The sequence below is a fragment of the Zalophus californianus genome, chromosome 4 (assembly GCF_009762305.2).
Source record: "Zalophus californianus isolate mZalCal1 chromosome 4, mZalCal1.pri.v2, whole genome shotgun sequence".
Classification (NCBI taxonomy): Eukaryota; Metazoa; Chordata; class Mammalia; order Carnivora; family Otariidae; genus Zalophus; species Zalophus californianus.
In genome coordinates this window covers 16,026,003-16,050,509 of record NC_045598.1, presented here as the reverse complement: position 1 = coordinate 16,050,509, position 24,507 = coordinate 16,026,003, and the positions used below count along the sequence as shown (strand labels likewise).

Sequence of the window (24,507 nt, the reverse complement as noted above, 5' to 3'; positions counted from 1 at the left end):
TAATCGGGAATCACTGTTCACATGGTGGGAGCCCTGCTTACAGGTGCTCTTCCCGTGGCTTTCCCCGCCTTGGGTCCCCATCTAGAGGGTGGGCAGATGAAGCTGGAAGCTCCAGGCAGCCCCTCCCATGGGCCGTCCTGCAGCTTCCAGCTCTGTGCCTGCAGAACAACGTGGTGGGGCGTCTGTGCAACGAGTGTGTGGCCGGCTCTTTCCACCTGAACGCCCGCAACCCTGACGGCTGCCTCAAGTGCTTCTGCATGGGTGTCAGCCGCCAGTGCACCAGCTCGTCCTGGAGCCGTGCCCAGGTACCTGCATGGGGGGGCGGGGAGACAGCAGGCGCCGGGGCGGGTGCTGAGCCCAGGGCCGACCGTGTGCCAGGCCCAGCCCCCAGCCCCCATGCCAGCCTCCTCTCCCCCTCCCAGGTACATGGGGCTTCTGAGGAGCCGGGACAATTCAGCCTGACCAACGCCGCGGGCACCCACACCACCAGTGAGGGCATCTCCTCACCTGCGCCCGGGGAGCTGGTCTCCTCCTTCCACAGCCTCCTGGCCGGACCCTACTTCTGGAGCCTCCCCTCACGCTTTCGCGGGGACAAGGTGGGCAGAGGGGCTGGGAAGAGAAAAGGAGTCCTGGGCGGCAGGGACGGCACAGGCAGGCAGAGGCTCAGAAACAAGAGTGTCAGGGTGCCTTCGGAGCAAAGGGGGGAAGGCGTGGCCGGAGCAGTGGCCGGGCCTCCACTGAGCACCAGTCCACCCTGTGTCCCAGGTGACCTCGTACGGAGGAGAGCTGCGTTTCACGGTGACCCAGAGGCCCCAGCCCGGCTCCACGCCCCTGCACGGGCAGCCCCTGGTTGTCCTGCAGGGCAATGGCATTGTCTTGGAGCATCACACTTCCCAGGAGCCCAGCCCCGGCCAGCCCAGCACCTTCACAGTGCCTTTCCGGGAGGTGAGCCGCACTGCCTGCAGCCTGGTGTGGGGCGTGGGGCGGGCCCCTGCCTCTCTCACCCAGGGGCGTCAGTAGCCTGGGATGTCGGGGCTTGGAGGCACACATGTCCTCTTTTTGGCAGCAAGCATGGCAACGGCCTGATGGGCAGCCGGCCACACGAGAGCACCTGCTAATGGCACTGGCGGGCATCGACACCCTCCTGATCCAGGCGTCCTTCAGCCAGCGGCCAGCTGAGAGCAGGTGTCTGGAGCCAGGGCAGGAGGACACAGGGGCTCGGGGCCGTGGTTCCAGTCTCGGCAGTGTGGTACAGTGTGGCCAGACCACCAGCTCTCCCACAAGCAGGCTGTGGGGTCTTTCGTGCATCACTTTCCCCGTCTGTAAGATGGAGATCATGGGTCTGGGCTGAGGTCAGGTTCCCTAGGAGCAAAGCCTGAGATGGGGATTGGGGAGCACACAATTCACAGTGAGAACATGGGAGGGAGGGAGAGAGAGGACAGGTGGATGAAGGAAGTGGAAGTGGCCAGGCAAGGAAGCGGTTTCAGATAAAGACTAGCCTCAGGCTCACCCCACAAGGAGCTCTGCAGAAGCATTCTGCTTCGAGGCAGAGGGGCTTCTATACCCTAGGTCAGGCTGTCATTGGTCACCCTGGGAGAGCAGGTGGTATGTTCTGTCCAGGAAAGGAAGGCTCATTCTCTGGAGAGAGTTGCAGGAATAAGCCATTCACCATGACCCTCGTAGCGGCTGGGGCATGGACATCGAGCTGGGGGAGCCAGACGGGGCTCCAACACCACAGCGGGGCTGTTGGGAAAATTAGTGACGTAATCGCATGCAGAACTCCAGGGATGCCTGGCACGGAATGTGTGCTCATCCGGGGTGGGTCTTGTCACTCCCAGGGTCTCTGGTATCAGCATGGACGTGGCTGTACCTGAGGACACTGGCCAGGACCCGGCGCTGGAAGTGGAGCAGTGCACCTGCCCACCCGGGTACCGTGGCCCATCCTGCCAGGTGAGCCCCAGGCCCCACCCACCTGTCCACCAGCAACCTCCTTGGTGTTTCCAGCCTCCTCCCCCTTCAGCTCTCCTGTCCTCCCCAGGCCCACCCCAGCCCCACCACCCAGTGGGCACTGCCCTGAACAGGCTCTTCCCAGGAAGGCCCGACCACTGCCCAATCTTCTTGCCCCCAGGACTGTGACACAGGCTACACACGAATGCCCAGTGGACTGTACCTGGGCACCTGTGAACGTTGCAGTTGCCATGGCCATACCGAGGTCTGTGAGCCTGAAACAGGTGCCTGCCAGGTGAGTCTCACCCTCCTTCCTTCCTACCTGGGGATCGGTGGCCTCCAGGGCTGCCAACACCAACCTCTGCTCCCTCCAGGGCTGCCAACACCACACAGAGGGCCCTCAGTGTGAGCAGTGCCAGCCCGGATACTACGGGGATGCCCAGCGGGGGACACCACAGGACTGCCAGCCGTGCCCATGCTATGGAGCCCCCGCCGGCAGCCAGTGCGTCCTGTACCTGCCCTTTCCTGAAATATCCCTTGCGCCCTTCCAGACTCCCTTCTTCCCAGGCCCTTCTGAGAGGCAGTGGTTAAATCCTGGCCTTGCTGCCCCCTCACTGTGTCGCTTTGTATAAGATACACTTTCCTCTCTGGGCCTCCACTTCCTCATCTGTGAAATGGGGAGACTAAGACACCCCACCTTGGCCACTCGTGTGAGAATTGAATGAGGGCTCTGAGCACGGTGCCTGGAACATCGCTCGCTTGCCCACTCTTCCTCTCCCTTCTCCCCCAGACCTAAAGGAAGGGCTGCTGACCCTCTAACTAGAACTTTGCCCCCCACCGACAGGGCTACCCATACTTGCTTTCTGGACACTGACGGCCACCCCACCTGTGATGCGTGCTCCCCAGGCCACAGCGGGCGTCACTGCGAGAGGTAAGGCAGGTGGCGGGCAAGGTGGGGAGTGTGCAGGAGGACCTGCCCCAGAAGCCTCCCACTCTCCCCTTACGCAGGTCCCCGGAAGACACTCAGCTCTCCTCCCTGAGAGCCTGAATCCTCAGACATCTAGGCCTGCAGTTCACCTCCAACCGCCAGCACCCCATGCCCCAGTGAGGGCAGGGACTCCCCAGGAAACCCCTCATTCTTGCTAAAGGTCCTGGGTGCAAGGCCCGCTCATGCTCGCTCACCGGTTCTGTGGCGTCGGGCCTATCCCTGCTCTTCTGCCACCTGTCCTCCTATCCGTAAAATGGGCGAGTTAGGCTGATCGGTTCCTTCCCACACTGTGAGGCCTGGTTCCAGTCTGAGTCTGATACAGGGCCCCCAAGCACAGTCCTGGGCTCACAGCAGGCTTGCCAGGATTCTGTGGTTCTGCCCACCCTTCATCCAGTGCTTTCTCCTTAGGTGTGCCCCAGGTTACTATGGCAACCCCAGCCAGGGCCAGCCATGCCGAAGTGAGTAGGGTTGGGAAAGCTTTTGGGGTCGGGCTACCCTGTCTCCCCCAGGGGTGGAGCCAGGGCAGACCTTAGTTCTCCTTCAGCCTGCAGCAAGTGACTTTAACCTTTCTGAGCCTCAGCTTTTTAATCTGTAAAATGGGTGTGGTAAAAAAAACCTCACCCATTTCAGAGGGCTGCTATGAATAGATGTAATGCCTATGTAGGGTAGGTGTTCAGAAATAGACACTCCCTCTCTCGGTGGTGAGTTTGGTGCCCGGAGGGTGGTGGAAGTGAGGGTGCTTGGAGGCGGGTTTGGGGTTCCAGCTGTGGCTTCCCTCCGCCTCAGGAGACGGCCAACTGCCAGAGCCCATCGGCTGTGGCTGTGACCCCCAGGGCAGCATCAGCAGCCAGTGTGACGCTTCTGGCCAGTGCCATTGCAAGGTTAGTCCAAACCCCCGCTCTCTAGCGGGCCCTGCATGGCAGCCGTGGTGGTCGCCCTGGCGTTCCCTCTCAGTGCACCCTTATTGGGGCTGTCACTGAGCCCCCACCACCCTTCCCCAGAGGCCCCATCGCTGCCCCACTGCCCGGGCCCTGTGGGAAATCAGGCAGCAGCTGACGGGAGCCGGGCCTAGGCCTGGGGGCTGCAGGGGCTCCCCCGGAACTGCTAGACGTGGCCAGGAGGCTGCCGGAGGTGCAAGAGCTCCCGCCTCCCACAGACCCCCACAGCCACCCTTCCATCCGTCCTCCCAGGCCCAGGTGGAAGGCCTCACGTGCAGTCACTGCCGGCCCCACCACTTCTTCCTGAGCGCCAGCAACCCTGACGGCTGCCTGCCCTGCTTCTGCATGGGCGTCACCCAGCAGTGCACCAGCTCGTCCTATGCCCGCCGCCTGGTAAGTGCACGTGCACCGCCCCTCTCCGAGCCCCCACTGGGGCCGGTCGCGAAGCTGGCCAGTGGCGTCCCTTCGGCCTAGGAGGACACCCATCCCCATGCCCCCGTTATGGCCCCTGTAAGCACAGATCCCAGCGACCCTCGCCCCTACCCTAATACCCTCCCTGGGACTCCAGTATCGCTTGTGTCAGCACTGAGCCCGGCACCCCTTTTTTCTCCCCGCTGGCCTCCCCATTCCCCTGTTACTTCTGTCCTCGCCCCCCGCTCTCAGCAACTCCCCATGACCCACCCAGATGCCTTCCCCTGCCCCTCCCCCACCAGAGTGCCCGCCCCCCCACCCCACCCCCCTGGGCCCAGGCTGACACCCCGTCCTCTCTCTGCTGCCAGATCTCCACCCGCTTTGCCCCTGGGGACTTCCAAGGCTTTGCCCTGGTGAACCCGCAGCGGAACAGCCGCCTGACAGGAGGCTTCAGCGTGGAACCCGTGTCTGAGGGCTCCCAGCTCTCCTTTGGGAACTTCGCCCAGCTCGGCCACGAGTCCTTCTACTGGCAGCTGCCGGAGGTGTACCAGGGAGACAAGGTGTGATCCCCCGCCCCAGCCTCCAGTTCTGAGCCGGCCCCCGCTGAGCCCCGCGGCCAGGGGGCGCTCCGGTCACAGGTTGACCTCAGAGCAGGCATCGGCCACGTCGTAGTTCAGCGTGTGGCCTTTGGGGTCAGACAGGCCTCGGTGTAAACCCAGCTCTGCCACTGACCAGCTGATTGCCTTTTGATAAACCTCAGCTCCAGGGCGGCTGGGAGCTTGAGAGATCATGCCTGGCACACAAGAAGTGCCCTCCTGTCGATGATCATTAGCTTTCGTGCGGCCGATAGGTCCTGGGCGAGGCCCTGGGGACCCGGGGACAAATGAGACAGCACAGTTTCAATTTCACGCATTTGCTCCCTCCTCCTTCCCTCACTGAGGCTGTTGCCTCTGTGCTCGGCGCTGGGCGTGATCCTAATTCTGATGAGAGGTTGTATTTCTTGAGCTCTCACTGTGCCAGGCGCTGCTCTAAGTGCTCGCACGTGTGGTAATTCACCACTCCTGCCCCCTCTCCTGTGAGAAAAGGAAGGGGACACCCAGAAGGTGGTATGCTGCATTCAGAGCCAGGTCAGAGGCTGATCTTGGATACTCCACTGGCCAGAGATGAGCCGTGGTTTGTGGTGATGGTGGTGGGGGCTGCAGGATCCTAGAGGCAGACTCCAGAGCAGCCGGCCCGAATGTGCTCATCGAGCAGTCTGTGCCAACCCAGTGGCACCCAGGGAAAGATGGTCTGGGCACAGGAGGCCCCTGCTGGCCGAGGTCAGTGCTCAAGCAGATGTATCCCCTCTCCCAGGGTCCCAGGGACACAGAAGGGTAATTGCCTGTGCTTCTTCCTGGGACAGACCCACGTATCCTAGCCTCCTCCCAAGGCTGACCTTCTAGTCCCTTCTCCCTCTCTGGTTCCTCCCGTCCTGGCTTCCCCGTCTGCCTCTCTCCTGCCCTGGCCTGCAGTTCACAGATCTCTCTCTCTGACTCCCTCTCTTGGCGTTTCCCTGCACCCCACAGAGGGAGGCATATTTTGCACAGATGCGCCGGGCTCACCAGGTAGGCCAGTGATCTGAGTGGTGTGAAATGGATGTGACACGGTCATGGTGTTTTTGGGTGCTGTCAGTCCCGCATGGGGAAATGCCCAGGCCCCAAGGAAGTGTGGGTCTGCATGAACCCAGGCAGTGCCCGATGGCCCCGCAGTCAGGGCACCGGTGTGCCCCAGCCCTGCGGTGCCAGGAATTAGAGCTAGGAGGGTGTGCGCCGCATCTGCTCTGGAGGGTGCCTGCTGGCTGTGGCCAGGGTGGTGGCAAGGAAGCTAACTCGATGCTAAACCACGTGACTGTCCCTTGCCCACCAGGTTACCCTAGCACTGCCTCCCCAGCAACCTCCATTAACCCTCCGTGTGCATATGTCCCCTCGGGAGCCTGGAGTTAACCCCCACGTGCCAGCCTGGAGAGGGGAGTCTGCATCAACCTCCCCAGTCAGTGTGGGCCTTTCTAGGGGCTCCCCGGGGCTCTGACGCTGGGGCCCGGGGAGGTCTGAGCTGGCCTGTGCCCTCCACCCATCAGAACCGCACGTCCCTCTTAGAGGAGCAGTTGCGGATGGCTGTGACAGCTGGGAGGACCATGCAGCCCCCAGAGAGCAGGGCCCGGGCCCAGCGGCTATCACAGGTAACTCAGGGCCTGGCCGGGACGGGCTGTGTCTGGGGCCCCATGCAGGCCAGAGAGTATAGTTCAAGCAAGAGCCTTGAGCTGAGGCCCTGGCCTTCCTGAGCCCTTTGCCCCCATCCCAGGCCCCAGCCTAATGCCAGGCCACTCCAGTGTTGCCCTTGGGAAACATCCCAGAGCTCTGAATGGCTTGGGCTGGTGCTATGGGCATGGATGGTAAGTGAGGCCCAAGGAGTGGCCTCCCCAACCCCAAAGGCCCCTTGGGCCGCCTTCAGCCACTCTGGCCTGAGCTGGACAGAGCCATCTGACTGTGTCTTGCCAGAGGGTATCCTCTGTACGGGCCTCTCCCCGCAGTCACCTGGGCCCATCCCAGGATAACCGCCCCCCCCCCGCCGCCCCGGTTCATAAGACCAGAAGGCCAGGCCCTTGTAAACAGTTAGCACAGAACTAGGGGCCTCACTGGGCCTGGTGCGGCCCGACGGGAGGCAAGACAGCATGGTGTCCTTTCTGTCCCTCCCTGCTCCTTTCCTCTGTCCTCCCTCTCCCGGCCCCCCAGGTGGATGAGGCCCAGAGGCGGAGGGATGCTGAGATCTGGCAGCTCCTTTCCAGCTTTGCTGCCCACCCCCAGCCCCCAGCCCCGGGGCTCTTGCCCCACCCCGAGCCTGCAGCTGTTCTGCAAGTAGCTCCACTTTCTTCCTCCTCCTCCTCAGCTTCTGCCCCATCCCCAGCAGGCTCTCAGGTATGTGCCAAGGCACCCACCAAGAGACCCCCCCCCCCCGCCACCTACCGTGTTTTCTAGACCAGTTGTTTCTAAACCAATCTCACAACCTCTGCCATTTCTGCCCACTACCTGGATCATTTACTTCAAATTGCTCTTTAATTTATTTTTTTTAAGATTTTATTTTTTTTAAGCAAACTCTACACCCCATGTGGGGCTCAAACCCACAACCCCAAGATCAAGAGTCATGTGCTCCAATGACTGAGCCAGCCAGGGGGCCCTCAAATTTCCCTTTAAATCAATCACATACCAACTCATTTGTGCTGGTCATACATTTTCCAGTACACAATACCCACGAGATTTTAAAATGTTTTCTGGCGTGCCCTAGAAGTCATCGTGGGGTCCCAAGAGGCACACAGCAGACACGAGGAGACAGCAGCCCCACCACGCTCAGTGAGAGCAGTGGAGGTGGTGTCTGGGTCCAGGGATGGGGAGCAAGTTGTCCCAAGAGCAGGGCCAGAGCTTGAGCTTCAGGCTGGTGGCTCCTACTCCCGCCCCCCAGCCCCCCACCTCCCCTCCCCACCCCCAGCAGTTCTCACCTCCTATCCTTCTGTCGTAGTTCTCTCTCTCCTATGAAGGCTTCTCTCTGCTTCCTGGGAGCCTCTATTATTGGCAACTGCCCCAAGCCTTCCTGGGGAACAAGGTAACAAGGAGTCGGGGGGTAGCAGGGTATCCGAATCCCACAGTATTCGAGAGCCCTTTGTCAAAGCTCTTTATGACCAGAAAGGGGAAGGGATTTGCCTGGGGTCCCACGTGGGGCTGAGACGGTCTCACCCACAAGGCTTTACCGTGTATCCAGATCACCGACCTGGCCCCTGGCTCTGCATGCGTTCCTTCAAGGAGCATTAATTTAGCACTTCCTATGCGCTGTGTTGTGTATGGACAGAAGACGACCCTGGCCCCCCACAGCACGCTGTTCATCTGATTGTCATTCCTGTCCTCAGCATCATCGATGTCGTTGTTACCGTTGGCTTTCATGTTAGGATTGACATAGGCTCCGTCTTCTTCCAAAAACAAAAGTGCCTCTTAAGAATACACATGATATGCAATAAAATATTCAAAGAAGCCAATAGGACAGCGTGGTCCAGGGGGAATGAGGGTAAGAAAGATGGGCTAAAGCCGGGGCTGGAGCCGGGAGTCCTGAGAAGCTGACAAGCCTGCTGGCCGTGCACTGCATGGGCTCTCTGCTCAGGGCAGTGCTTTATACAACCTGTGTTACTTCATCTTCACGCTGCCTTTCAAGCTACTTTTTACTGCCATTTCCAGCTGAGGAAAGTAGGGCTCAGAGAGGTTAAGTGAGTTGTCCAAGGCTGCCCAGCCAGGACAGCTGGACTTGAACTTGAGAGTCTGCTCCCTGAGCCACCCTCCTGCACACGCATGCAGCTTGGTCCTGGATGTGGCGATGAACTTGCCCGCAGCCAAAGCAAGCGGGAAACTAGTTGTTTCGTGGTTATCCAGTTACACCTCTGAGTTCCTTACCTGACTCTGAGCTTGTAGAGAACATCCTCAGGATCGAGGTAGCTCACACCCGGCCTGGCAGGTAGCCAGTAGGCATTTAATAAGTGCTCACCAACTGCATGAACACACGAACACATAGGCAGGCCTGACACACTGGTGTTTTCTGAACATGTGCTCAGGTGGCAGACGAGAGAAAGTCCTGGGATAGAGCCAGGGCCTTGGCTGCCCCGTGAAAGCCCCCAGCAGGAAGCCCAAGGACTCTTCCAGTTATGAGCAACAGAAAACCCAAGTCCAGCTGGCTTGTATGAGACAGAGAATCTATCGGCTCCCATAACTACAAAATCCAAGGATGCTGGCGTCAGGCATGGCTGGGTCCAGGGGCTCCTTAGGACTTTCATCTCAATTGGTGTCATTCTCTGGCTTCTAATCTAACTAGTAAAGGGAGTGTCTCTGTTCCAGGGGAAAGAGCAGGTTTTTGTGTCCATCCCCGACCGAGTGGAAGGGAGAGTGGTAGAATATGCACCTTCACCAGACCTGGCTCATGCCTGCCCTCAAACCTCTGGCCTGCACGTTAGGACAGAGCTTCCTTTAAAGGAAACCAGGGCTACGGTTTGCAAAAAGCGGGGTAGTGGATTCTAAGCAGACAAAAACCAGCTGCCCAAGAGACAAGACCTCTGAAGGCCCACCCTCAGCCCTAGCCCCATGGCTGGGAACTTTTGAACCTTCTGCGGCCTGTTCGTGATGTTTACTGTTAGTACCCCTGTCTACTCTATGGGAAGTTTCTTCAAGTGGAAAGGGGCTTGCAGCTCGTTTGCTGAGTCGTCAGGGCTGCTCAGGGTCCCTGCCAGCAGGTCCAAGACTGTGAAGGAACTGAGGGATGTCCTGTCTCCTAGGCAGCCAGAGGCCATGCACAAGGGCCTCTGGTTGAATGGAGGGGACAGCAGAGGTGCAAAACCACCTTGAGAGGCTCCACCCACTGGCCAGTAGGGTCACTGAAGGCAGAGTCAGGCTGTGACTTCAGGGCTTGCCTCTTTGCAGGTGGCGGCTTACGGCGGGAAGCTGCGGTATACCCTCTCCTACACAGCAGGGCCGCAGGGCAGCCCGCTCTCTGACCCTGACGTCCAGATCACGGTGAGCACATGGATTCCAGCCAGGGGGGCACCCTCAGTGTCCTTTCAGCCCAGCCCCTTGCTGGCCCGGCACGAGCTGGGGGGCAGAGGCCCATGCCCTCCCACCCTCACCGTCTGGTTAGACACTACCCAGGCAGAGGCCCAGCTGCTGGGAGAAGGGGGCAGTGAGCACGTACCTGATTCCTTTGGGCACGTGGGCTTGGGAAATGAGAGAGGTGGGAGGCTGGTGTGTCGGAGAGGCTGGGACTGGTGGAGGACTCCTCTGTCCCCAAGAGCCCCTTGGTTCCCCTCCCAATCCCGCTACTATCTCCGCAGGGCAACAACATCATGCTGGTGGCCTCCCAGCCGGTGCTGCAGGGCTCCGAGAGGAAGAGCTTCGAGATCGTCTTCCGAGAGGTGCGGGGCGCCCGACCACACCGTGTGGCTGACCCTCCCCCACCACCCACCCTGCTTCGGAGCCCGGCTCTGACGCCAGCTACCCCTGCCTATCCCCAGCCAGTGCCTGGAGTTCGGGGGTTCTGGTTGGGGGAGCTGCGGGAATAGCCCGCAAAGCCCAACACCCCTCACGCACACTTGCTGTTGTCCCCCACCCAGGAATTCTGGCGCCGGCCTGATGGGCAGCCGGCCACGCGGGAGCACCTCCTGATGGCACTGGCTGACCTGGATGAGCTTCTGGTCCGGGCCACGTTCTCCTCGATGCCACTGGCAGCCAGCATCAGCTCCGTCAGCCTGGAGGTGGCCCAGCCCAGGCCCTCGGAGGGACCCCGGGCCCTGGAGGTGGAGGAATGCCGTTGTCCCCCGGGCTATGTTGGTTTATCCTGCCAAGTGAGTGTGGCCAGCCCGGGTGCCTCTGCCTCTAGTCCCGCTGGGTCAGCAAGCTGGCCACAGCTGGTATCTCCATGGCCTGGGATGACTGCCGTTACGGTCATGTACCATGCGTGCCGTGTCGCATTTATTCTTCCTGACCACCCCCGAGGGATGTGGAATTATCCCCTTTGAACAGATTCTGTTTGAATAGAGGCTCTGAAGGGTGAGTGGCTTACCCAAGGCTAAGACCCAGCTCTTCCTCCCGGGGTACCCCCCAGAGAGAGGGAGACAATACCAGACACAAATTACCCTTGGCCAAAGCAGAGCATAGACGCCTCAAGGAGGTCAACAGTGTGGAGCAGGGTAGAGTTCTGGGCAGAAGCTCAGAAGGAGGAATGTATGGGGAAGTAGCCTGTGATGCAGAAGGATCCCCCCCTGGAAAGCTGGGGGTTGGGGGCAGGGGCCACTTCCTTAGGCCCAGAACAAGGCTCCAATCAGTAGGGAATGCCAGGCTGTGAAGGGAGTGCTATGATCTGTGCTGGGCCTCAGGAAAATTCCTCTGGCCTGGTGAATGACCCCAGTGGAGTCCTGTTTAGAGGAGGGCCGTGGGGGTGGAACAGAGGGCATCCCAAGGCTTTGGCTGGAGACCATGCAGAAGTTTCTAGGCACACAGCAGGCGACCGGTCCACACTGGATGAGTGAGCTAGGAACGGAGGAAGGGGGATGGAACAAGGGGAGGGGACAGAGCTGCGATGCCAGGTGGGCAGCCTGAAGGTCAAGTGTGGGACCAGCCAGCGCCCAGACTCAGGAACTCCCCTGTGGAAAGTACACACATCTCCGCCGTTTCACATCTGTGCACCTTTGCTGTGGCCACAAGAACTTTCAAATCCAAATACGAACTTCGCATCCTTTGAAGTGAGAAAATTTCGCACATTTTGAAGGAGAAGCCCTGGGGAGAGCAGCATAATCCCGTGTGCACATTTTCTGCAGTGAAGCAACGCAGATTTCCAAACATCCCTTTGAAATGACTGGGGAGGGAGGGCGGCCTGGTGGGGTTTCAAGGGAGGGGTAGTGAATAGAAATTCTTTGTTTTCAGAACCCATGATTACTCACTTAGAATGTGTAAAAACATCCTCCATTGAATGTGTGCTGCCTCTTTCACTTTATTTACTGAATGTAAAGGTGAAGGTGAAGACCTCCAAGGGCTCATTCCAAATCTGGGTCCCCCGAACCTTGTGTTTTCATCAAAGAATTCAGTTTTTTGGTAGAGACCCTGCCAGAATTTTCAGGAACCGAAAGGGCAAATGGAGAAGGGTTCTCCATTAAGGGTGAACTGCTATTTCTGTAACTCCTGAGCGGCTGGAGGTGCCAGGCAGGATGGGGACAGACACTGCCCCAGCTTCCGGAGTGTTGAGAAAGAGCACACAAGGACAGGGAGGAAGGTTCCGGAGAGAGGAGGCTGTGGGGGAGGGGAACTGGGCCTGGGATTTCCCAGCCTAGAGCCAATGGGAGTCCAGACCGGAGAGCCGCTGGAGGGAGAGGATTCCGGTCTGTAGGTTCCAGATGGAACCACAGTGCAGATAGAGACCAGCCCCCCTCTCTCCCCAGGACTGTGCCCCGGGCTACACGCGCACTGGCAGTGGGCTCTACCTCGGCCACTGTGAGCTGTGTGAATGCAACGGCCACTCAGACCTGTGCCACCCAGAGACGGGGGCCTGCTCGGTAAGCCGCACGTGGGGCAGGGGTCACTTTGTCCGGGCCCGGGTCGGGCACCGGGGATGCCTGGGAGGCAGGGAAGGGTTGCCTTGGTCAGGTAGGCCTAGGTCCAGGGGCAGGGTCTCAGGGCATGGCCTATGGACAAAGCGCCTGGACAGCGGTCTCTTTGCTGGGGGGGGGGGGGGGGGGGGGCTGGCAGCCAGAACGAGGGCGTAACATCTTTCTCTATAAAGAAAACTTTGGTTCCTGCTCTGTCCTCTTACTAGAGGACTTGTTCTCTGTGGAGGCCTCAGGCTACAGAGACAAGCCAAAAAGAAAGTAAAAATCCCTTATAATCCTACCACCTGGAGGTAATCACGGGCCCCATTAGTGTGGGTGGAACTCTTTTGTTCTTTTTCTGGGCAAATATTTACACATATCAATATGCCTTTTGTTTTACAAATAAACATGGCATCATTGTGTTTGATGATCAGCTTTTTTGCTTACAAGTTCATGAACATCGGTCCAGATCATTAAACACTTGTCTGGGAACTTTTCAGAGTGGGGTGTGTGTGTGTGTGTGTGCGCACGCGCGTGTGTGTCTGTGTGTGTAGAGCCCCCCAGGGTCAAGGGCTGGGTGGTTGACAAGACCCACAGCTAAACACAGAGCAAGGAACGGGCTCTGTTAATAAAACGAACATGGATCTCATTGGAGGAGAACATAAAACCCGCACATACTTTTATGATGAAGCAGGAATTACAAAGCTCTGCCCCCACCTACCCAGGTATATACCTTTACTTTTCTCTGATATCACAGGTGTTTGGGTAGAAAAATATAAGAAGTGCAATCAAGGGAATCTCCTTCTCCCTCTGCCCCTCCCCCTGCTCATGCTCTCTCTCGCTCACTCACTCTCAAGTAAATAAATAAAATCTTTTTTTAAAATATTTTATTTACTTATTTGACAGAGAGAGGGAGGGAGAGAGAAAGCACAAGCAGGGGGAGGAGCAGAGGGAGAGGGAGAAGCAGGTTCCCCGCTGAGCAAGGAGCCCAATGTGGGTCTGGATCCTGGGATCCTGGGATCGTGACCTGAGCTGAAGGCAGACACTTAACTGACTGAGCCACCCAGGTGCTCCAATAAATAAAATCTTTTAAAAAGTACAATCAACATCATCCTTTTTAAAAAAAATTTTTTTTATTGGGGTGCTCAGTCAGTTGAGTGCCCAACTCTTGGTTTCAGCTCAGGTCATGATCTTGGGGTTGTGGGATCGAGCCCCGTGTTGAGCTCTGTGCTCAGCACAGAGCCTGCTTGGGATTCTGTCCGTCTCCCTGCCCCCTGCCCCTCTCACTGTTTACATACACTCGCATGCACATGCATGTTCGTGTGCTCTCTCTCTCTCTCAAATAAATATTTAAAAATTTTTTCGATTAAATTTTTAATTTTAATTCCAGTATAGTTAACATACAGTAATATATTGACATCATCCTTTTTGATAGCTATGGGGGTGGATGTTCATTGTAATTCATCCAGTTCCCTGTTCGTGTTTGTTTCTGGCATTTTGCTGTTATAAACACCACTGAGTTAAACATTCTGTAGTGAGATCTTTGTGCCATTCTACATTTCTTTTAAGATAGGCTCACAAACATGGAATTTCCAGATCCAGGGATTACAAAATTGTAGTTTCTGGTAAACGTGGCCAAATGGCAAGCGGCCGACGTTCTTGTGCCCTGTAGCAGTGCCAGCACAACGCCGCTGGGGAGTTCTGTGAGCTGTGTGCACCTGGCTACTACGGAGACGCTACCGCTGGGACACCGGAGGACTGCCAGCCCTGCGCCTGCCCACTCACCAACCCGGAGAACACGTGGGTGCCCTCACTCAAGGCCCACGGAAGCCCTCCCACTGGGGAGCGGAGGGACCAGGGTGGAGAGTGGGCATCCCATGGCCTGACCTCTGCCTCCCCTCTCCCAGGTTCTCCCGCACCTGTGAGAGTCTGGGGGCTGGTGGGTATCACTGCACGGCCTGCGAACCTGGCTACACCGGCCAGTACTGTGAGCAGTAAGTTTGCAAATAGGATGGATTGGGGGGTGGGGGTGGGCCTTTGGTAGACTCCTAGATGAGAGCCCTGGATGGTGTTGCTCAGAAAGGTCCCGGCCAGGATCGCATCTCTCCCCTGCCCAAAGCCCTTCCAAGATTCCCCATTATCCTCGGGCCAAGCCCAGGCTCATCCCACTTTTGACACCCAAACCTACTGTAGGCGGGCTTAACCTCTGACTTCTTGATGTTCAGGTCTTTCCACGTGCTGTTCCTCTACCTGGAACATTCTTCACCCTCAAGCCTCCCCTTTCTGGCTAACTCCTGTTTAGCCTTCAAAGCTCAGCTTCATTTACTCATTCAGCACGTTTTTATTGAGCATCTACTGTATGCCGTGTGGTGAGCCAAACTGTTGGAGATAAAGTGGTGAACAAAACAGATTCAGTCCCAGGCCTTAGGGAGTCTACCACCTGTCACGGAAGTCAGGGCAGCAAGTAATCATACAAATACATCATTACGGGTAGTGGGGAGCTCTCTGGAGTACATTCTGCTCCAAAGGAATATAACAACTCAGCAGTGCCATCCTCTGGGGAGACTCTTGATTCTCACGGCTGGGTCAGTGCCCCTCGTCTGTGTCCCTCACTCTCATTTACATAGTTTCCATGTTGGTCTCCCCACAACTGAGTTCTAAAAGAGCAAGAGCTTCATCATGTTCACTGTCGTATTTTCGTAGCCTAGCATCGTAGTCGCTTAATGAATGTGTGTCGAATGAATGTTTCCCTGGAGAATAAAGGCCTTATTAGCCCGGTATCCAACCTGCCGACATTGTCCTGTGCTCCCCTTTCTCAGCACAGTGAGGCCCCATGTTGGGGCCTCTTTGGTCTCTAAAGTCCTTCCAGAGTTGTGAGCCTACCCACCCCACACTGGGTCCACCCCCATGGGCTTCTGGCTCCCCAAATCCACCGTGAGGCTCTGAGTCCCCTGGGGCCTGGGGCCTGACAGGGCTGGGCTTTGTTCCTCCTTACAGATGTGCCCCAGGTTACGTGGGTAACCCCAACGTGCAGGGGGGCCGGTGCCTGCCACAAGGTAAGTGGGATCATGGCCCCTGGTGAGGGGGGTGGGCAAGGTGCTGAGCCTAGGGGGTTTGAGAGCTACTACATCCAGGGGAGACAGGGCTGAGGGTGGGGCATGCCAGTCTTTGGGGAAACAGGCAGACCTGACCCAATGCCGCATGCTGGGAGCCTCCTGCCTGAACGGTCTCTCCTGTCCTTCCTCCAGCAGATGCAACCCCGCTGGTGGTCCAGGTGCATCCAGCTCGGAGCATAGTACCCCAAAGTGGCTCCCACTCCCTGCGGTGCCAGGTCACTGGGAGCCCACCCCACTACTTCTACTGGTCTCGTGAGGATGGGCGTCCCATGCCCAGCAGCACCCAGCAGCGACATCAAGGTACCCAGGGCCCCAGGCCCCTCAGCCCTGTGAGCCACCCCAGTGGGAGGGGAGGCACAGGCCTGTTTACTGGGATCCTGTCCTTACACGCAGGGCCGGGGGGGAGAAGGGGTGCATCTGCCCTGACAAGCTCCCATCCGCTCCCCACCAGGCTCTGAGCTCCACTTCCCCAGCGTCCAGCCCTCGGATGCTGGTGTCTATATCTGCACCTGTCGTAATCTCCATCACGCCAACAGCAGCCGGGCAGAGCTGCTGGTCACTGGTGAGTCCCTGCTCCCCGCCTCCCCAGGCCTGCCTGTGCATGGCTGGCCTGTGGACACAGGCAGCGGGCATGTTCCTCTGCTGGAGGGGGTGGTGGTGCTCAGATGGGGGTGCTGGCCATGGAGATGGAGAGATGATAGAGTAGAGATGAGTTTTAGAGGCAGAATTGGCAGGACGTGGTTGTGGTCATTGAGGGAGAAAGAAAGGCTAGGCTGATGCCCAGGGGTCTGGACTCCAGCAGGTAGGCAAATGAGGTGCCCTTTACTGAGCTGAATAGGCTCAGTAGGAGAGTGTTTTCCTTGGGGCTCCCTCAAAGTTGAGTCTGGGATGAGCATGGGCATGCCAGTAGTTTATCTGGGAGGTGAGGTGAGGCAGGAAAGAGAAGGCATCCCATAAAGGGCATGTTACTGAGCACGTTCCCACTGTGGGCAGTTGTTAAAGGCAGCCAAAGAAATTCTGGGAAACTCTACAGTAAAATATGCACCTTGGAGTCACCCTACCCCAGGGTCAATTGATCGAGGCCTCTTCTAGGAACACCAGATCCTCTGCATTCTGCACCACCTCGGGGGGTGGGGGGAGGGGCACAGGAGTCTCCAGTGACCCGAGAAAGATGATGTCAGGCATAGAAATGCATCGGCTGGCAAAAGTCAGGCAGCTGGGCTCCGAAGTGACAGGGCAAGGGGACATGGGCGGGGCACCAGCAGCACCTGCTATGGACAGTTCAGAGAGCATCACAGGGTGAGTTTTGGACTCGTTGACCCTGGAGGAATTTGAGAAAACATCTAAGCATGTACATCAGGCAGGTGTTTGGGAATGGGAGTCTGGAATTCAGGAAAGAGGCCCCGGCAGAGAAATGAATTTGAGAACTCTTGGCACAGAGATGGTGTTGTGAAAGCCATGGAACAGAATGAAATTAGCCAGGGAGAGCGTGGCTCAAGGACAGGGCCTGCGGAGCCCCAAGGAGCTCCAGCTGGAACATGTCAAGCTGAAGGGGGGGACAGCAGGTGCAGCCAGTAAGATAGGAAGGGAGCAGGGGACGTGGTGTGTTGGGGGTCATGGGGAGAGGGGACTTCAGGGAGGGCGTGGTAGGAAGCCACCCCCGGGGCAGTCAGATGTGGGCAGAGAGGTGACCCTTGGAGGTCATGCTTTGACAAGAGCCATTTTCAGTGCAGAGGAGGGGTAGAAACCAAACTGGAGGGAGGCAAAGAATGGTGGGGAAGGCCAAACGTAGACAGCAAATATAGACAATGCTGTCAAGAGTCTTGGCTCTGAAGGAAGGCCAAGAAATGGGGCAGTAGCTGAGGGGAGTATGAGGTCAAGGGAGTGTTTTCGAAGGTCGGAAATCCTAGAATGATCCATGGAGAGAGAGAGCAGGGACTGATGTCGCAAGAGAGTGCACAGCCCCTGGAGGAAGTCCTGGGGAGAGGATGGAAGGACAGAATGGGGCTGCGTGATGGGAGGGGAGGCTCTCATCCTGCAGGGACCAGGCAGAAGGGTTTGAGAAAATGGGCGAGGTCCCTCCTGGTAGTTTGGACTTCCCCAGCAAGTGTGGATCGACGCCCTTAGCTGTGGAACTGGAAGGGGGTGCAGGCGGGTGGAGAGGTTGGGAGGAGGTGTGAAATCGCTGGGGAGAATGGAAACTCCCACCGGACAGAGGAGCCCGGCTGGAGGCGAGCATGAAGTGTTAGGGCAGATCTGTGGTCTGGATCCTGCAGTGGAACCAGATGGGCTCGTGGCGTGGTGCTCCCTGAGCACAGCCTGTGGCTGCTCAGTGCCAGCAGGAAGGTGGACCGTGGGGCTGAGCCAGGCCAGGGGAGGGGGGCACAGGGAACACAGTGGAATGGAAGCTAGCCTGGGACGGAAGCACCTCCCAGACAGGATGATGGAGAGAGAGAGAGAGAGAGAAAGTGGCTCCAGGCCAAGGGCCCAGCCAGCACCCAGCTCACAGGGCCCTCCCGTCCCCGCAGAGGCTCCCAGCAAGCCCATCACGGTGACGGTAGAAGAGCAGCGCAGCCAGAGCGTGCGCCCCGGAGCCGACGTCACTTTCATCTGCACGGCCAAGAGCAAGGTGGGCAGAGCTGGGCATGGACCTCAGGGAGGGAGGCTCCGCCTTCCGGTGGCTCCCGGCTTCACCTCTGACCTCCAGTCCATCCTCCCGGCCCCGCCCACAGTCTCCGGCTTACACCCTGGTTTGGACCCGCCTGCACAACGGGAAGCTGCCGGCCCGGGCCATGGACTTCAACGGGATCCTCACCATTCGCAACGTCCAGCCGAGTGACGCGGGTACCTACGTGTGCACTGGCTCCAACATGTTCGCCATGGACCAGGGCACAGCCACGCTGCATGTGCAAGGTACACGGGTCATTTCCATGCCTGGCCCACCGCCCCCACCCCCCGCAGCCTTCCCCCATGCGCACCGGGTCTAGCGACCGTGTCTTCATTCAGCTGACAGTTTGTGACCATCTACGGAGTGCTAGGTCCTGGCTAGACTCTGAAGAAATGGGGGAGGGGACAAACGGGAGCTCTGCCCTCCTGCACCGGCTGTTCTGATAGGGATGCAGTAAGCCTGGGAACAAACGAACAAGCAGTGTAATTTCACGTGGTGATGAGGGCTGAGCTCGGAATAGACCTCCCTGAGGTGGGAGAAGGGTGGCTACTGTCCGCGGGGTGGTCAGGCTGGGCCTCTCTGAGGAGGTGACATCGGGGCCAAGAGCTGAAGGAAGTGAAGGTGACGCAGCATGGGCAGAGGCCCTGAAGCAGGAGCATTTTGATGTGTTTGAGCCCTGGCAGGGCCAGCATAGCTGGAGCTACGGAAGGGGGGTAGGTGAGGAATGTAAAAGATGTGAGCAGAAGTGGATCACAGCAGGGAGTTCGGATTTTATCCTAAAAGCTCTAGGGGGCCACGGATGGGCCTGAAGTGGAGAAGTATGAAGATCCCATGGACATTTTCAAAGCTCCCTGTGGCTACTCTATGAACAGACGGCCATAGGGGGCTAGAGTAGAAGCAGAGAGAGCAACAAGGGGGACGTTCCCCACCCTGACTGCATCCTCCCTCTCCTCCCCCGTCAGCCTCGGGCACCCCGTCCGCCCCCGTGGTTTCCATCCACCCACCACAGCTCACCGTGCAGCCTGGGCAGCTGGCTGAGTTCCGCTGCAGCGCCACAGGGAACCCCGCACCCACCCTCGAGTGGACAGGTGAAGCCAGGCAGGACTGCCCTCAGGGCCCGCTGCTCCTGGATGGGGGCAGGGGGGGGGGGCAGTGGTCAGGGGCAGGACTCGAGGCTGTGGGGTCTGCAAGCCAGGGGGCCGGGCCTGGCCTTGCCAGTCCCAGTGGGTGCTGACCCCACCTCTCTCCATCAGGGGGCCCTGGGGGCCAGCTCCCTCAGAAGGCACAGTTCCACGGCGGCATCCTGCGCCTGCCAGCCGTCGAGCCCTCGGATCAAGCCCAGTACCTGTGTCGTGCCCATAATAGCGCCGGGCAGCACGTGGGCAGGGCCGTGCTCCACGTGCACGGTGAGGGGACAGGGCTGAGGGCGGAGCTTGGGAGCACCTGGGTGGTCCAGAGGGATGTTCTCACGGGGTTCTGTGCACAGGGGGCAGCGGGCCCAGGGTCCAGGTGAGTCCAGAGAGGACTCAGGTGCACGAAGGCCGCACCGTCAGGCTATACTGCAGGGCCGCAGGTGTGCCCAGCGCCACTATCACCTGGAGGAAGGAAGGGGGCAGCCTCCCCCCACAGGTGAGGAGATCTGTCTGGGCCAGGCCCGCAGGCTCAGCAGAGTCCCAGCACCTGCCACCTTTGCTTCCCGCCTTCCTGCCTCCGTTTCCTTCCCCATCTCCTCCCCTCCTGGTTTTCCTCACGTGCAGAATGACAGCCTGCTCAGACCACCTGTCCAGTGTACCCTGGCCACGAGCAGCCGTCAGCCTCTTGCTTTGCCACCTGGCTCTGCCCTCCGTGTCCAGCTGGGCCCTAGTGTTGGCTCTGTGCTTGCCTCTACCTTTCATGCCCCCCTACCCCCCCCTCGCTGGCTGGCCCTCTGCAGGCTGCCTCGCCCCCGCGGGTGGCTGACCCCTCTTGCTGTGCGCAGGCCCGGTCCGAGCGCACGGACATCGCCACGCTGCTCATCCCGGCCATCACGGCTGCCGACGCCGGCTTCTACCTCTGCGTGGCCACGAGCCCCGCGGGCACTGCGCAGGCCAGGATCCAAGTGGTTGTCCTTCCAGGTGCGGGGCCTCTGGGGACTGAAGGAGTGGGGAGGGCAAACCTCGGGGAGGGCTCCCCAAGGCCGACTCCATCCCCCTCTGGCCCCAGCCTCAGGCGCCAGCTCCCCACCCGTCAGAATTGAGTCCTCATCACCGTCCGTGACTGAAGGCCAGACGCTGGACCTCAACTGTGTGGTGGCAGGGCTGGCCCACACCTCCGTCACGTGGTACAAGCGAGGAGGCAGCCTGCCTCCCCACAGCCAGGTATGGGGGAGTCCCTGAGCCTCTGGCAGGGCACCTGGGGTGATCCTTCACACAGCCCCGACGCTCTCCTCAGGCAGCAATCAGCCCTGATTTCCTTCCCTATCCAGCTCCCGTCATGGGGCAGCTCGGAGCGGAGCCAGGGAGAGCCTGATGAATGACTCACCAAGGCTCCGAGGGAGTGGTGACTACAGCCCTGCCTCATCCTCACCTCCCTCTGTCCCACCCTGTCCCAGGTGCATGGCTCCCGGTTACGGCTTTCCCAGGTTTCACCGGCTGATTCTGGAGAATACGTATGCCGAGTGGAGAACGAGTCAGGCCCCAAGGAGGCCTCCATCATCATCTCTGTCTTACATAGCACCCACTCAGGCCCGAGCTACACCCCAGGTGAGGAGCCAAGCGGGGCCAGGCAGGGGCCGAGCCCTAGGATCTCCCCACTGTTCCCAGGGAAGGTGTCTGTGGTCTCTTCGGTAAGATCAGGACAAGAAGGGGTGCTCTAGGCAGGCTTTGGGGATGTGAGGGGGCTGAGAGTGGGTAAGGTTGATGGGGCTTACCTGGGGCCTCACGATGAAGTTACTGTTTCAGATTTCATCAGGAAGCGGCAGAGTCAGGATTAAACTGAGTTGGGAGCCAGGCTGACCTGGATTTAAATCCTCCTTCTAACTTTTATCAGTCTCGAACTAAGTTATGTCACGTTTTAGGGCTCAGTTCCATCATCTGTGAAATGGGGACAATAGCACTACCACGTGGTGTGAGCAGATGATAAACACTGTCTAGAAGAGAGTTGTAACGTTATTGTCTGCATCCGTTGGTCCGGCCTGGGCACTGAAGGGCTTTGGTTGCCTGTAGGCCGCAGCAGCTCATCACAGATCAGGAAGCCATAGGTGGACAAATGGGCCTTGAATTCGAAGCTGGAGGTGGGTCAGGGAAGGAGGGGCCTGACTGACCATGCTGAGATAGAAAAGCATGGTCCCAGCTTTAGAAAGGCCTCCCATCTGCCCTCCCAAGCTAGGGCTTGGTCCTATCCCAGGGCGCTCTGCCCCAGGGCTCCGGGACTGTGGCTCCGGAGCCCAGGACCCTTACTAGTTCCTCTGTGCCAGTTCCTGGAGGAGGCCCTCTGGGCAGCTCCCAGCTCATCCGCATCGAGTCCTCCTCCTCCCACGTGGCCGAAGGGCAGACCCTGGACCTGAACTGCGTGGTGCCCGGGCAGGCCCACGCCCAGGTCACGTGGCACAGGCGCGGGGGCAGCCTCCCCGCTCGGCACCAGGTACAGCAGTCCCCAGGACCAGCCTGCTAGAGGAGGGGTGGACAGGGCCCCTCCGGCCCCCTTCCAACCCTCCCTGTTTGCATGCAGACGCATGGCTCGCTGCTGCGGCTGCACCAGGTGTCCCCAGCCGACTCAGGCGAGTACGTGTGCCGCGTGGTCCTTGGCTCCGGGCCCCTGGAGACCTCTGTCCTGGTCAACATCAAGGCCTCCGGCTCCCCTGCGGGCTCCATCCCTGGTGAGTAACTGCCAAGGACAGGGCACGCAGGAGGGGCTGAGGGCCTTCCGAGGGGCTGAGGTCCTAGCGACTCTGCCTGCCATTGGGAGGGTGGGAGCAGGAGGCCCACGCCGGAGCTGGCGACCGCTTCTCTGAGCGACCCGCCATTTTCCGGTCACTTTCGTCTAGCCACTCGACTGCCTCCTCTTCCCCTCCCCCAGCCTCAACTGCCCTCTTCTCCCCCCACTTCCTTGCTCCCTTCTGCGAGGCTTGGCCCCTGCCCTGGCCCTCTGCTCGGGGCGGCTCAGCTGAGGACATCAAGCCCAGGCCACCAAACTGCCAAACACGTGAGAGCCTGGCCGGGCTGGCTCTCTCTGAGGTGGACCCTTCTGGCCCTGTCTTCTGGGGGGCATCCGCTACCTTTGCTTCTTTCCCCACAGCCCCAGGACCTGTCCCACCTGTCAGGATCGAGTCCACCTCCCCCACCGTGGCCGAGGGGCAGACCCTGGATCTGAGCTGTGTGGTGGCAGGGCAGGCCCACGCCCAGGTCACGTGGTACAAGCGCGGGGGCAGCCTGCCCGCCCGGCACCAGGTGCGCGGTGGCAGAAAGGCGGGAGGGGCTGGCCAGGCCCAGCTCTGGGAAGTGAGTTGAGGGGGTCGGGGCCCTGGAGCTGAGCGGCTGGCAGTTCCCAGCTCAGAGGAGCAGGGCAGAGGGGCATCTGCTAGGCTGTGGGGAGCCCTGTTCTCACACCCCTTCCCCTGGCTGCCCAGGTCCGCGGCTCCCGCCTGTACATCTTCCAGGCCTCGCCAGCTGACGCAGGCGAGTACGTTTGCCGGGCCAGCAATGGGCTGGAGGCCTCCATCACAGTCACAGTAACCAGGACCCAGGGGGCCAACTTCGCCTACCGTGAGTGGGGCCACCAGGTTGGGCTGGGACGGAAGACAGGGATAGGCGGGGGCGGCTGTAGAGAACTGGAGTGACCGCTGACCATCTTCTTTTCCAGCTCCGGCTGGCTCCCAGCCCATCCGCATCGAGTCCTCCTCCTCCCACGTGGCCGAAGGGCAGACCCTGGATCTGAACTGTGTGGTGCCCGGGCAGGCCCACGCCCAGGTCACGTGGCATAAGCGCGGGGGCAGCCTCCCCGCCCGACACCAGGTACAGGCCTGGAAGATGGACAGGCCAGGAAAGGGATGGGAGGAAGGCCCTGGGTGGTGGCGGTCAAGAAGGGGGGGCACTGGAGGCTAGCTCCTCGGAGTCAGGGAACGCCTTAGACCCCATTGCACAGGTGTCCAGTACAATGGTTAGAACCCAGACTCGAAGACTGGCCGGCCTAGGTGTGAATGCTGCTTCTACCGCTTACTAGCTTGTGACCTTGAGCGAGTTACTTAACCTCTCTGTGCCGTAGCTTCAGAGTCTGTAAAATGCTGTCTTACAGAATTGTCTTCAGGGTCAAGGGCCTTAATATATGTGCAAAGTGCTCAGAGCTCAGGCAGGTAGAAGTTGCTGAGCTGTTGTTCCCATAATACCGTTATTAATATTACTGTGTTTTATACAGTTCAAGATGCTATCCATTGCAAGATGCATTATGATTTTTTGGTACCTCTAAGGAAAAAAACGCTGCCACTTTTAATTGTAAAATTATTCACTATAAGATGCATCTTGATTTCAGAAACATTAAAAAGTGTGTCTTAGAATCGATGGAAGGTGATATTAGTGCTTGACCAGTTCACCATGGCTCCTCCTGGCCACCTCCTACTCTTGGGACAAGTCTCTCCCTAAGCAGGACGGAGCTGATGGTCAGTCCCCAGGGGTCAGAGAGTGAGGCAGGCATGCAGGTTATGGGTACAGGGGTCCCGTGGGGGCCCCCTCTGAGCTCACCTCCATTCCGGCCAGACCCACGGCTCACTGCTGAGACTACACCAGGTGTCCCCAGTTGACTCGGGCGAGTATGTGTGCCGCGTGGTGGGTGGCTCGGTGCCCCTGGAGGCCTCTGTCCTGGTGACCATTGAGCCTGCAGGCTCTGTACCCGGTAAGCAGTCCTGGGGGTAGGGCAGGGCTAGGGGCCCAGCCGTGGGAGACACTGGCAGGATCCCACCAGACCGGTAGCCCTTATCTTCACTCACAGCCCGCCCCCCCACCTCCTAGCCAGGACTTGACCCTCTGCCCTCTGTCCCCAGCACTGGGGGTCACCCCTCCTGTCCGGATCGAGTCGTCCTCCTCCCACGTGGCTGAAGGGCAGACCCTGGATCTGAACTGCCTGGTTGCTGGGCAGACCCATACCCAGGTCACGTGGCACAAACGTGGGGGCCGCCTCCCCGCTCGGCACCAGGTAGGAGGCAGGGAGCTAAGGGGGGACCTGAAAGACCCTGGTGACTACAGAGGAAAGTACACAGGCTTTGAATTCGGGCATATCTGAGTTCAGACACTGTCCTACCACTTGGCCTGCTGTGTGACTTTAGG

General features: G+C 59.2%; 1 protein-coding gene across 3 annotated transcripts in view; it reads left to right on the top strand.

Annotated features, from left to right (window-relative positions):
- HSPG2 (heparan sulfate proteoglycan 2) overlaps window positions 1-24,507 on the top strand; it is a 97,413-nt gene that overhangs the window by 51,957 nt on the left and 20,949 nt on the right. For 2 of the 3 annotated variants that reach the window (XM_027605152.1, XM_027605145.1), the window contains 36 exons: window positions 165-305; window positions 423-596; window positions 766-945; window positions 1,067-1,185; window positions 1,839-1,950; window positions 2,129-2,242; window positions 2,322-2,449; window positions 2,792-2,878; window positions 3,344-3,393; window positions 3,722-3,816; window positions 4,126-4,266; window positions 4,653-4,844; window positions 9,774-9,866; window positions 10,181-10,261; window positions 10,460-10,690; window positions 12,281-12,394; window positions 14,100-14,227; window positions 14,335-14,421; window positions 15,425-15,483; window positions 15,676-15,843; window positions 15,995-16,105; window positions 18,072-18,172; window positions 18,276-18,456; window positions 19,174-19,299; window positions 19,465-19,617; window positions 19,698-19,840; window positions 20,190-20,325; window positions 20,414-20,568; window positions 20,802-20,952; window positions 21,666-21,832; window positions 21,920-22,067; window positions 22,487-22,638; window positions 22,818-22,953; window positions 23,051-23,202; window positions 23,941-24,076; window positions 24,225-24,376. In XM_027605152.1, the coding sequence (XP_027460953.1) occupies window positions 165-305; window positions 423-596; window positions 766-945; window positions 1,067-1,185; window positions 1,839-1,950; window positions 2,129-2,242; window positions 2,322-2,449; window positions 2,792-2,878; window positions 3,344-3,393; window positions 3,722-3,816; window positions 4,126-4,266; window positions 4,653-4,844; window positions 9,774-9,866; window positions 10,181-10,261; window positions 10,460-10,690; window positions 12,281-12,394; window positions 14,100-14,227; window positions 14,335-14,421; window positions 15,425-15,483; window positions 15,676-15,843; window positions 15,995-16,105; window positions 18,072-18,172; window positions 18,276-18,456; window positions 19,174-19,299; window positions 19,465-19,617; window positions 19,698-19,840; window positions 20,190-20,325; window positions 20,414-20,568; window positions 20,802-20,952; window positions 21,666-21,832; window positions 21,920-22,067; window positions 22,487-22,638; window positions 22,818-22,953; window positions 23,051-23,202; window positions 23,941-24,076; window positions 24,225-24,376 (4,794 nt within the window). The remainder of the gene's footprint in view (window positions 1-164; window positions 306-422; window positions 597-765; window positions 946-1,066; window positions 1,186-1,838; window positions 1,951-2,128; window positions 2,243-2,321; window positions 2,450-2,791; window positions 2,879-3,343; window positions 3,394-3,721; window positions 3,817-4,125; window positions 4,267-4,652; window positions 4,845-9,773; window positions 9,867-10,180; window positions 10,262-10,459; window positions 10,691-12,280; window positions 12,395-14,099; window positions 14,228-14,334; window positions 14,422-15,424; window positions 15,484-15,675; window positions 15,844-15,994; window positions 16,106-18,071; window positions 18,173-18,275; window positions 18,457-19,173; window positions 19,300-19,464; window positions 19,618-19,697; window positions 19,841-20,189; window positions 20,326-20,413; window positions 20,569-20,801; window positions 20,953-21,665; window positions 21,833-21,919; window positions 22,068-22,486; window positions 22,639-22,817; window positions 22,954-23,050; window positions 23,203-23,940; window positions 24,077-24,224; window positions 24,377-24,507) is intronic. The other variant, XM_027605161.1, reaches the window with a different exon arrangement.